We start from the raw sequence: 12,975 nt of genomic DNA on the forward strand, positions 1-12,975 counted from the left end.
CTGTCTGCTTCCAGCGCAGGGGCAGGAAGGGGAAGCCACCCCCACCGGGAGAAGACAGTGGTTATTCCTAGCGGCTATAGCAGCCGCTAGTAATAATTGCAAGTGAATCCAGCAGGCTGCTTGTTCCCAAGTTGATCAATCAGTCAACTTAGTACATTCAGCCTGCCCACAAAGGGTTTGAATCTCAGCCGGTTCCTGCTGAATTGGCCAGGATTCAAATCGTCTATGACCAGCTTAGAATGGCAGTGGGCTTGATTTACTAAAGGTAAATAGACTGTGCACTGTTACGCTCGGCAAGCGCAGTTGCTCCAGAGGTTGGTAAATGAGCAGAAGCTCTGCTGACTTCCATCATGCAATCATGTGCAAGCAATATACCTAAATATGATTTTTTTTTTTTTTTTTTTCCTTGCACGTGATTGGGTATTCTTTGCAAAGTAAAGCTTTACCTCATTTACTAAGCTCTGGAGAAACTGCACTTTGTAAGGTGCAGTTTCTCCACAGTACAGACAGGATTAATTATGGTAAACATAGCCCCTTTCGTAAAGTGGAACTTCACTCTTCCAATCAAAACACTGATTATTTTGAATCCTCATGATGCTGGCATTAGTAAATGGATAGGAAAGTATATCATAATTATCTGTTTTAAACTTTTTTTATTACATTTCCTCAGTTACTTCCTGGTTTCTTGCCTAGGCAAATGATGTCATATATCCCAGGATTCTTCAGAAGGGGAGGAGAGAAAAAGGTGTATTCTCAGCTAAGCATACTCTCCTGTATACATGCTTGAGCTAAGGGCAAATGGCTTCCAGGAAGTAATTGCTTCATGAATCATTTGCCCCTACTCAAGATGACCACAGCCAGAAATGCTAGGGGGTTGTTTTTCAAAGTGATTTCCTAATAAAATAAAGTATAGAGACATGGATGGATGGGGGAGTTTGCTTTACACGTTAAAAATGAATTAAATAGTGTTTTTGGTTTGTGGTGCTCAGATTCAGTGAAGATCCACTTTAATATTACATAGAAGGTAGGTAGGTAGGATTTTCATCAAGTAAAAAAGATAGGGAGGCGGGAGGATTCTGTGTTGGTGATAAAAATGAGTAATGTAAAATCTTTTAATAAGAAGCATTTGATTCCAAAAAAGTAAAAGGGTAAGCAGCAATTTCTAAATTTTTCTTTTAGTTATTCTATGTGAATGGGAACATGTAACAAATATAAATTAAGTATTTTCCCAGTTTGGCTGTAAAAGAGGAGACGCGCTTTAGAAAGTTGCTGGGTGATTTTAAACCACAAGTGTGAAATAGCAGCTGGACCAATGTAACTATGCAATAAAAACTATACCTTGAGTTCGGCTTTATATATATTGTTCTTCCTCAGTGTAGTCTGATACTGAATGACAGCATGTCCTATATTTTTTGGAAATTAGGAATTCCTATACACTGCTGTGTCCTACCTCGGTGTTCCTGTGTGTATGTGTACGTGTGTTGCTGGTATAGGGGGCGCGGGCAATAAAAGAGGGGCTGTCGTGCTTTGAAAACCTCAAGTGAAAAAATCTGTGATTTTTTCAGTATCTCAGCAGAAATGGAATAATGGATATCACAAGGGACAATTTCAGCTTCAGTCCAAAAATAAGAGTGGGGGACTTCTATGAAGCCAGAGAAGGACCGCAGGTATCCCCTTAATCCAAAACATATAGTTCTAGCATCAAGGTAGCTTAAAAGTCATATTTCCTAGCAGTATGACTTTTATCTGCTGCTTGCTGTCACAGTTCACTCTAAGCTGAGGACTCTGGAAATGATTGTGGTAAATTCCAAACTGATGAGAATGAAATCCATTTTGCAGAGTTACACCGATCAGCAGATTCTAGGCTCTTTTCAGGGCTCATTCGATTTTCAGGTATAAAAGTGGCCACAGACAAGCAGACATCTCCTATGAAAATGATGGGATGATAAGACATCTGTCTGTCCTTTGCTTGCACGTTGTTGAAGCCTGCTGCAGTATTTTTTAAGATTTAGGCAATGGACAGATGGGGCACATATGCGATGAAGGATTTATATCATTTTTCTCCATAGAATAGAAAATGATCAGTTGTCTGCTGCAAAAGAGATTTTTGAAAAATGTATTTAGGGAATTTTTTTGACTCAACTCTAATGACCTGATATTGACATGGGACGGAAATCAGTCAAGTGTTTTGCTTTTAACTAGACTGTGAATTTCCAGCATGAGTCCAGGTAAAATTGGTATTTCTATTTGGACGTGTTAAAGCAGACCTAAAGCCCATGTTAAACGTAAGTTATTTTAACGCCTCAGCTCTTAACATCCAAGCTGAGATGCTATTAAAAACCTACTTGCAGTTCTGGAATCACTCGGGCTACCTTGCACTTGAACACATTTGATCTCCTTCAAAGGGGAAACTGTTAAGTACCTGGCTGTGCATGAAAAAATTTAAGAGGCCGCAGGAATACAGAGGAAGGAGAGTCTGCTGTTGCAGCTGCACCCGATGTTGGATCCTTACCTGCCCTTGCCTTGACCTAGCCTTAATCTGGAGTCACCCATGGACCTTTTATATCCCTTGAGAACTCCAGTGAAGAAATCTCACAGCCGTATTTTGGGGTTCTCTCCCACCCTACTGCAGATTCTGGAGTGGCAATAGCAGCAGTCACAGTCCTCTTGTATTATCCATAACATAAAGTAGGTGGGTTATTGAGTCCTCATGGGTAGGACCCCAAACAAATTCACCAACCTTGTGGGAAAGGGTATCTTTCCTTATAAACGTCACTCCTACTTAGCTCTGCTGCAGTCATACCACATCTCACTTGTTTTTTTGAGATTGGCACAGCAAACCTTTGCAGCAAGAGCAAGTGGATGCTGAAAAGTTTAAGAAGCCAGTGGCTGATCCCAAAGAGATCCTTCATGACTTCAAATAATGGTTTTGGGTGGACTTAACCTTTAGCCCTTTCATTTCCATATGACTTGGCTTAGAAGGAACATTATCCACTTGAAAAAAAGATTAGATATATATCATTGTGATATTTCATATATTATCACAATGTGTTTCATTTTTTTTTTCTGTGTGTAGTAGTATGTGTTGTTATGTGTGTGTGTGTCTTTAGTATTGTTTTGTGTTTCTGTGTTTTTTTTAGTGTGTTCTCTGTTATGTATTTTCAGTGATAAATAGATTAAATATGTCTGTTGCTTTCTTGTAATATGTAATGTTGTTAAAAAAATATTTTTTTTTGATCAATTTGTTTATCATTGCTGGGCTTATTTAAAGATCTAAACCCTAACTGGATGATATTTCCTTTGTTAAAGCCGTGTGTGTCATAAACAACAGCCTTAGCTATTTTGCATCTTAGTGTTGCCAATCTCTCCCAGCTTTTTTCATTCACTTCATGTCTACAGGCACACGCTCTGGCATCAGCTGTATGTTGGTGCTTAGGGTCAGCACCCTAATGGGGACAATGGCAGGACATACTAGTGTGTGCCTGCTTGTCCGGTTGCATTCCCTGCTGATAGTGCATGTGACAGAGTGACAGTGCAGGAGAACACTTGGCAGACAGAGAAGTGCCTGAACAAGGATCTTCATGTCAGGATCGTAGTTATTATTTTACTGAAAACTGTAGATTTCAAAACATGAACATGACCTTAAGAATTACATTAAGGCCGCGTACACACGGCGGACTGTTCGCCCAACTTTGTTCGTCAAACAATCCGACAGTCCGCTCAAAATTTGCATGAACGGACTTGACCACACACGATGAACGAACAGTCCGCTGAAAGCGTGCGCGATGACGTGAACGGCACGTACGACGGGACGAGAAATTCGACGTCCAATACACTGCAATGCAACCTTCGCCGTGTAAATCCTTTCTGAGCATGCGCGAAACTTAGTTTGTCGAACAAGCCTACACACGAGCGGACTGTCCGCTGAAACCAAGTTTCAGCGGACTGTCTTACGGAAATTCCGAAAAACTTTGTTCGCCAGACTGTCCGCTGAAACTGTCCGCTGAAGCCCACACACGAGCGGACTGTCCGCTGAAACACTGTTCAGCGGACAAAGTTGGGCGAACAGTCCGCCCGTGTGTACGCGGCCTAACGTGTTAAAAATGACATGAGATTTGTTGATTAGGTTTGGATATACTTTAATAACAAAGTATACAAAATGATGATGTGCATCTGCCCATTGCAGCCAGTCAAATTGCTGATGATTATGGCATTATCATATTTACTCTCATATTACATACAGACTAAATTATGTGCTGTAATTGTACCAGCCAATCAGAACCTAAATCCCATCAGTTTAGAGAGAAACATACTAATAAAATCTAAATTTTGATTGGAATCTATGGGCTGCAATAAATGATTTCTCTTCACATTAGGTTATTAAATGTATTATTGATTGTTCAGTTGTGTATATATTGTATGTTGATAAGTGGAATGCTCCATCAAATGATATGCCTTGGGGGCTTTCACAAGGAGGCATTTGTGTCTGATTCCCGAATCTGCCAATCTGCTGCAGCAAAAAATATCAACCCCGTTGTGTTTACCGTTTTTTTTATTTATTTTTTTCTTACATGAAGCTTTACCTATATTGGAGGTGGGTAGACAGTGGGTGCTGTTTTGTTTTTTTACCTAATCATATTTAGGAAAATAAATATCATTCTGTCCGATACAAATGAGACCCCATCCTCTCATGCAGATGAGACCTCACCTTGTCTTAGTTTGCTCTGTCCATTTTGCGTTTGCCCATAGTTAACATGTTGTGTGAAAGTTAAGTTTGGTTTGATTTACACATTTGTCAAACATAAAACCAAATACATTGCCTTCCACTTTGCTCTGTTCTTCCACAGTATTTTCTTAATACTTATGTATAGATTTTCTCTATTTAATATAAAAAGCCCAAACCTTTTTTTTTTGGGGGGGGGGGGGGGGGGTAAAGTGGAGAAGGGTTAAAACCTCTGTCAAATTTTTTTTAATGCCTGTGGTCCCTTGTGGTGATTACTTGTTAACTCCTGTCTAATAGGCTGTATAGGAAGCAACAGTATATATCTCCAAAGTATCTGTTTTTAGACAGTTGTCAATACAACAAGTTTCGTCTTTGAAAGGCTTAACTCTTCTCCTATCCTACTAACACTTCAACATTTTGGATTTTTCCCCACTTTCTGGCCCAGTGACAATGGTTATTAACTCACACAGGGATCAGGATGCAGACAGCAAAACAAATTTGAAGGAGTTCCTAACCATTTCCTACTCTAGTCAAAACTTACAATAATAAGTTTTAACTTTAACTTCCATACACAATAATAAGAGTGTTACGTTTTTGCCCTGGTGTTATTTCTGTAACTGACAAAAGGCCAAAAATCCGTTGCCCACAAATAGATCATTTGTCACCCCAGCCTATTGTCATTGTTGGTATCAAAGGACATGTCTAGAATCTTTAACTAGACACTCAGCTTAGATGAAATGCACTAAACACTATGGGCCTTGTTATCTTAACCACTTTCAGACCGGACCATTTTGCTGGTCAATGACCAGAGGTCTTTTTACAATTTGGCACTGCACTGCTTTAACTGGTAATTGCGCGGTCATGCAATGTTGTACCCAAACAAAATTTGCGTCCTTTTCTTCCCACAAATAGAGCTTTCTTTTGATGGTATTTGATTGCCTCTGCGATTTTTATTTTTTGCGATATAAACGTAAAAAGACCGCAAATTTTGAAAAAAAATGATATTTTCTACTTTTTGTTATTAGAAAAATCCAATAAACTCAATTTTAGTCATACATTTAGGCCAAAATGTATTCAGCCACATGTCTTTGGTAAAAAAAAAGTCAATAACTGTATATTTATTGGTTTGCGCAAAAGTTGTCACATCTACAAACTAAGGTACGTTTTCTGGAATTTACGCAGCTTTTAGTTTACGACTGCCTATCTCATTTCTTGAGGTGCTAAAATGGCAGGGCAGTACAAAACCCCCCCAAATGACCCCATTTTGGAAAGTAGACACCCTAAGGAAATTGATAAGTGGCATGTTGAGCCCATTGAATATTTTATTTTTTTGCCTCAAGCGATTGAATAATGACAAAAATTTTTTTTTTTTTTTGATTTCACTTCTCACTACCTATTACAGTTTTGAAGGCCATAAAATGCCAAGATGGCACAAAACCCCCACAAATGACCCCATTTTAGAAAGTAGACACCCCAAGCTATTTGCTGAGAGGCATGTTGAGTCCATGGAATATTTTATATTTTGCCACAAGTTGCGGGAAAATTACAAACTTTTTTTTTTTTTTTTTTTTTTTACACAAAGTTGTCACTAAATGATATATTGCTCACACATGCTATGGGCATATGTGAAATGACACCCCAAAATAAATTCTGCTGCTTCTCCTGAGTACGGGGATACCACATATGTGGGACTTTTTGGGAGCTTAGCCGCGTACGGGGCCCCGAAAACCAAGCACCGCCATCAGGCTTTCTAAGGGCGTAAATTTTTGATTTCACTTCTCACTACCTATTACAGTTTTGAAGGCCATAAAATGCCAAGATGGCACAAAACCCCCACAAATGACCCCATTTTAGAAAGTAGACACCCCAAGCTATTTGCTGAGAGGCATGTTGAGTCCATGGAATATTTTATATTTTGCCACAAGTTGCGGGAAAATTACAAACTTTTTATTTTTATTTTATTTTTTCACAAAGTTGTCACTAAATGATATATTGCTCACGCATGCCATGGGCATATGTGAAATGACACCCCAAAATAAATTCTGCTGCTTCTCCTGAGTACGGGGATACCACATATGTGGGACTTTTTGGGAGCCTAGCCGCGTACGGGGCCCCGAAAACCAAGCACCGCCTTCAGGCTTTCTAAGGGCGTTACAGTTTTGAAGGCCATAAAATGCCAAGATGGCACAAACCCCCCTCAAATGACCCCATTTTGGAAAGTAGACACCCCTAAATTTAGGGGTACACTAGTGAGACTAGGTAATAAATGGCGGGTGCCCTGAAACTATAAAAAATAACTAACCAACCAGCGTCACCTGTAACAGTTATATGGTGATCACTGGTGAAAGGGTTAACTAGGGGGCAATCAGGGGGCTTTATGCGGTAGTATATGGGGGTCCCTGGCGCTATAAAAAGCTGCGGCGAACCTAAATACTTACCTGCCTAACTAGCGTCACCTGTGACACTAATACAGCGATCAGAAAAATGATCGCTTATTAGGCTGGGTTCACACTGGAGCGATGCAGGAACGCCACGAATCTGCGGCGGGTTCCCGCATCGCATGCCTCCCGGCGGCAGTTCACACTGCCCTATGCGAACTGCTGGGAGTGTCAGTGAAATGTTAATGACACCCCCAGATCAGTTCGCATATCGCAGTGCGATCTGCAAACTCGGATCGCATGGTGTGAACACCCATGCGATCCGATTCTGCTGCGGACCAAAAAAAGGGTCCCGTGCGAATTTGCGGCGGGTGCGGCGAATGGCTGAACTCGAATCGCACAGAGATCGGATGTGATTTGCACTGCAGTGCGGTGCGAATCACATCCGTTCTCATAAACCGCTGCAATGTGAACCCAGCCTTAGTGACACTGGCGACGGGGGGTGATCACGGGGTTAAACCTTTATTGGGGGGGTTAGGGGGGTACATTAGAACTAAAGGGGGCTAACCCTAACTGTCCTAACAGTTATTACAGTCACAAATGACACCAATGCAAAAAAAAAAATGCAATTGGTGTCACTGTGACTGGGGGGGCAGGGGTAATTGGGGGGTGATCGGGGGGTAAAGGGGGGGGTGTAAGTGTGCCTGGCATGTTCTACTGTGAAGTGTCGTGTTGGTGCAACTCACCGATCCTCTCTCCTCGGTGCCGGAACGAAAAATACCGACACGGAGGAGAGATTACATCACTTCCTCTCCTGTGTTTACATTACAGGAGAGGAAGTGATGCAATGCTTCACTCCCATTCGTCAGGAGCGATCGCGAGGGGGTGGCCATGAATGAATGGCCGCCCCCTCATCCCGGATCGCTCCTGCACGGATACCGACCGCCGCTGGCACCGGGGGGGGGGGGGGGGCCCGATCGGGCCCCCCACCCGCGGGAATGCAGGGACGTACAGGTACGCCCATATGCCTGCCCGTGCCATTCTGTCGACGTACATCGTCGTGCGGCGGTCGGCAAGTGGTTAAAGTGGGACTTCACCCATAACAACTTGATAAAAAATAATGTTCTTTCTCAAGGAACATACATTCCACATTAATAATGGTGCTACCAACATTAGTTTGTGCTGTAAATTGCCTCCAGCATTGCTCCTGTTTCTTCCTGCTGGAGGTTGTCATTTTGCTGAAGCCCAGAGCCCCTGAACAGCAATTAACAGAACTAAAGCCATCAATTTAGTTACATTCCTGGAATGCTGGGATTGCTAACTGTCACCTTTGCTTGTCTCTCCAATAAACCAAACTGTCAAACCATCAGATGGCTGGTGTCATAACTGATCACATGTGCAGCCAGCCCCATGTTAGTTGCAGATCACACAGAACCAGCTTCCTTGGCTGTAAAGGATAGGAGGGTTTCATTCTTCTTCAAGGCTGTCATTAGATTGGCCTCTACAAATGTAGCAGTGCCTAAAAGTGGATAGCAACTGAGCATGTGCAGAGCAGGGTGAGACCGTGTATTACTGGATTTTAAACAGTATAGAGACACTTATTTTTAATGTTTTACATAGCTATACTTGCAAAAGGTGCCAGCCTGAAGTGATTTTGCAGGACTTAATTTTCTGACTAAAGTTCTATTTTAAACGTGAAGTGAAGGCAATTGAGTGTTATCTCCAACTACATGTGATTGGCAGTTTGAACACAGTTTTACATTTCAGGCCAACTTTGGTAACTTGGGCCCCTGTGTATCTGTAAACAGGTAAATGGAAAATTGTCCAGTGGTCCTGTTGTTTTAGTATTATCATCAATATCATTTGTATACATTAAAGCTGGCCATACATTAATGTTAATTAACATTACATTTGGCTTATTGAAGAAAAAAAAAAGATTTCTCCTTCTACATTCCCTGCTGCACTATTGTATCCTCAAAGCGGAACTCCTCCGCTGTCATAATACACTAATCGGCGCTGATCCAATGAAGATATGCCAATATTCCAGTTTGAGAGGCGTTGATCATTAGAGTGACTCCTCTCAAATGTGAACAGCCCAGATGGATCAAAATTTGGCCAGTCCTTGCTGAACTGGACAAATGTCAATCTGTCTATGGCCAGCTTTAGTCTGGCATTACTACCTTCAAATGGCCAGAGAATGGGATGCAATATAAGCCATGCTAGATAATATCCTGGCTGGAGTTTATGGCACTCTGGAAAAAATCTATAATTGCTGTAAATTTTAGCTTATACAAAGGCTAATGACACACGTCCCACCCCAGGGTGACAGCTTACTTAGTACATGTGCTATCACATGAGAAAAGCGGAGTCATACATCTACTCCTCATTTCTGGATATTTTCTTCATTTGCACCAGCTCGACAAAGCAGGGAGGGAGACAAAAAATTTAAGTATATTCTGCTGGTTGGGGGTCCTGCATGGGCAAAGTTCAGTTTTGCTTAACCACTTGCTTACTGGGCACGTAAACCCCCCTCAGTCCCAGACCAATTTTCAGCTTTCAGCGCTGATGCACTTTGAATGACAATTGCGCGGGCATACAACACTGTACCCAAATGAAATTTTTATAATTTTTTTCCCACAAATAGAGCTTTCTTTTGGTGGTATTTAATTACAGCTGGGAGTTTTATTTTTTGCTAAACAAACAAAAAAAGATGCAAAAAAAAAAAAATCATGTTTAAAAGTTTGTTATAAAATTTTGCAAACAGGTCATTTTTCTCCTTCATTGAAGTGCGCTGATGAGGCGGCACTAATAGGCTGCACTGGTGGGCACTGATAGGCTGAATTGGTGGGCACTGATAGGCTGCATTGGTGGGCACTGATAGGCTGCACTGGTGGGCACTGATAGGCATAGTTAAGGCGGCACTAATAGGCACAGATAAGGCGGCACCGATGGGCACAGATAAGGCGGCACTGATGGGCAAAGATGGGCACAGATAAGATGGCACGGATGGGTGGCACAGATGGGTGGCACGGATGGGTGGCACTAAGGGGCACTGATAGGTACCACTGATAGATGGGACTGATGGGCACTGATAGGTGGCACTGATAGGTGGCTCTGATAGGTGGCACTGCTGGGCACTGATGGGCGGCACTGCTGGGCACTGATGGGCACGGATATGTGGCACTGGGGTGCAGCACCTTTGTTGAGGCAGATTGTGGGCACTGCTGGGTGGCACTGTGGGCACTGCTGGGTGTCACTGCTGGGTGGCACTGTGGGCACTGCTGGGTGGCACTGTGGGCACTGCTGGGTGGTACTGTGGGCACTGCTGGGTGGCACTGATAGGGGGCACTTATTTTTGTATCATCTTTATTGATGAGGGGGCAGGTGGGCACTGGCAGGGGGCAGGTGGGCACTGGCAGGGCTGGCCGTGATCGGCTTTTTTTTTCTCCTCACAGCACGAGGAGGAATAATAGCCGATTACCGGCTCCGTTATATCACATGATCAGCTGTCATTGGCTGACAGCTGATCACGTGATAAGGGGTCGGGATCGACCCCTTGCTCTGATCAGTGATCAGGCGAGTCTCATAGACATAGTCCCGGAAAAGGAGATCCGTGCTGTAGCCATCATTCGGCTATAGCACGGGTCCCAAGTGGTTAAAGGCCTACTCTAGTTCTGCATGCCTCCATTCTGTTTGCCAGTTACCATGGCAACAATAGCAGAATAGACAATGAAAGAGATATGTGACAGCTGGAATATCATAACTTCATTAGAAACAAATTCAAACACTTATTTTAATTACGTTACAGATGACATAGTGGTCAGGGCTTGTTTGTTACAGGAGTTTATTAGAACCCTTCCACAACACTCTATTTGCAAACAATGAGGATTGTAAAAAGTTAATAAGTGGAGGCATTATTGCAACAAAATGCAGGAGTTTTAGAGTAAGGTCAAAATCTACAAATTGTGATGATCTTTTAAAGGATTTGTACTTTATGGTTTAAAAGCTGTATTTTAAGGATCATTTACTCCTTTAAAAGTTTGATGTGATTCTCCATTTCCTCTCATTACATCATAATTAATGACATTTGGTCTGTGGACTCAATTATACAGTGTTCCATTCACCACCATGTCCATCTGACACCATGAAACGGTTTATCATGAATTCTCAGAAGTTTTAAATTGCAGAAGGATCTGAAAGGGAACGATCAGAATAATAAAAGCCAAAACTAAAGAAGATATATAGAAGACTTCTGAGTGATACTGAGGCTTTAAAGATGGATGTGGCGCCTTTGATTCTGGTCCTGATTAGAAGGCTACTTGGGGAAAGATGATAGGAGTTCACGTTTTGATCTTCAGTTTACAGTTTACGAGCTCCATCGTTAGTGGCAGAAATTATTATAGGAGAGACCTTGTAGAGTATGCTGAGCAGTCACATTCTATCTTCTTATGTGCAGTTCAGAGCTGTATTGTATCTACTTATCTACAGAACTCAGTATCCATTTATCTTACTAGAGTTTGATGTTTCTTGTTTATTGACCCTGCAAAGTTTTATATCATTCAGACTGACCATTAGGGATTTGTGTAATTATAGTAGTTCAGGTATGTGGCTCTGTAGCATCATCTTAGTCCACTGTTTTCCAAAGTATAGGGCATGTACCTCTAGTTCTACATCTCCTAATTCAAGCTAATACAGCTTGATGCTTAGCATTCTACATGAGAAACTGATTTTGGAAGAGAATACCTTTGGCCCTTAATTTGGTCAATTGATCCCTCTAGTGCTTGACGCCATTCATTAGTGTGAGCTACCAATCACTAGAAGGAGAAAAATTGTGATCCAGTGAGACAGCAGTGGCTTGAAAGATGTTGGATCTTTGGAGAGGAGGTTGAATATGACAAAGAAGGAGAAATGTGGCAGTTACATAGTACAGTAAGAAGATACAGTGCATAGATCCAAATGACTGTGTTTCAGGTTCAGTTGAATGTTGTTGGTGTCAGTTGAGTAGCATACAAACATCTGATCTATAAACAGCAACATACATGGTACATGTAATAGTGCTCATGATGGTAATACATTGTGACCAATAGTGTGACTTGCTCCTATCAGTTTTTGCAGAAGTTAGCTCCAGAGTTTTTATATTTGCTTTTTGAATATATATGGCCATTTTCTAACATATCTGTAAACATTTCCTTTCCCTCAAAGAATGGCTCATGTGACAGTAATGTCAAGACATATCTGTCCTGTATAGTGCTCAGAAAATGTATGGGTGACTTACACACTGCCCAAGTCTCAATCTGCATATTTCTTGTTATCCATACTCTAGTAATACTTTACAATCTTCTCCACTAATGTAACTCGAGTAAGGGTCTACTCACAAATTTATTGACTTGTATCTACTGCCATCTGCTCCGATGTACCTTTTTGCTTTGAAATCCAAGTGTCGTTTTGGGAAACAGCTATCTTTATTTATTGTCAATGTATTACCAGTGGATAACACTCAAATTATTACAAGAAAGGTGTCTAGCTGCCATCAAAGTATAGAGCACCCAGTGTGGGGTACCCTGTAATTATCAGCGTATCAAGTGATTGATCTCAAGCTCCCTTCTCCTTTTTAATGCCAAGGCAGTATAGCACTGTGAATGCCAGGTCCATCTTTAATATTAAACCTTACCTTCTGATGCTGAGTTCCACCCTAGGTTAATGTAGCCATTTTAATTTAGACAAAATACAAGGTCCAGTGATCATTCTCTCATGTGAAGCAGCTTAGGAACCATCAACATTGTCAGTCTAGGGAGAGGTTAGTGTTAGATGCACTAGCAAATTTGTATGGACTTGACGAAAAAATATCCAAACTCCAGCTAACACTATTTAGGC

General features: G+C 41.7%; 1 protein-coding gene across 22 annotated transcripts in view; it reads left to right on the forward strand.

Moving 5' to 3' along the window:
• The window catches only part of BAZ2B (bromodomain adjacent to zinc finger domain 2B), a 459,321-nt gene that overhangs the window by 375,157 nt on the left and 71,189 nt on the right, over positions 1-12,975 (forward strand). For 15 of the 22 annotated variants that reach the window (XM_077447627.1, XM_077447614.1, XM_077447613.1 and 12 more), the window contains one exon: positions 1,566-1,667. The exons of the other annotated variants lie outside the window; for them this stretch is intronic. In XM_077447627.1, coding sequence (XP_077303753.1) covers positions 1,566-1,667 — 102 coding nt within the window. The remainder of the gene's footprint in view (positions 1-1,565; positions 1,668-12,975) is intronic. 22 annotated transcript variants of the gene reach the window in all.

Source organism: Lithobates pipiens, unplaced genomic scaffold, assembly GCF_037356315.1.
Source record: "Lithobates pipiens isolate NorthernLeopardFrog02 unplaced genomic scaffold, aLitPip1_a1.2 Scaffold_22, whole genome shotgun sequence".
Taxonomy (NCBI): Eukaryota; Metazoa; Chordata; class Amphibia; order Anura; family Ranidae; genus Lithobates; species Lithobates pipiens.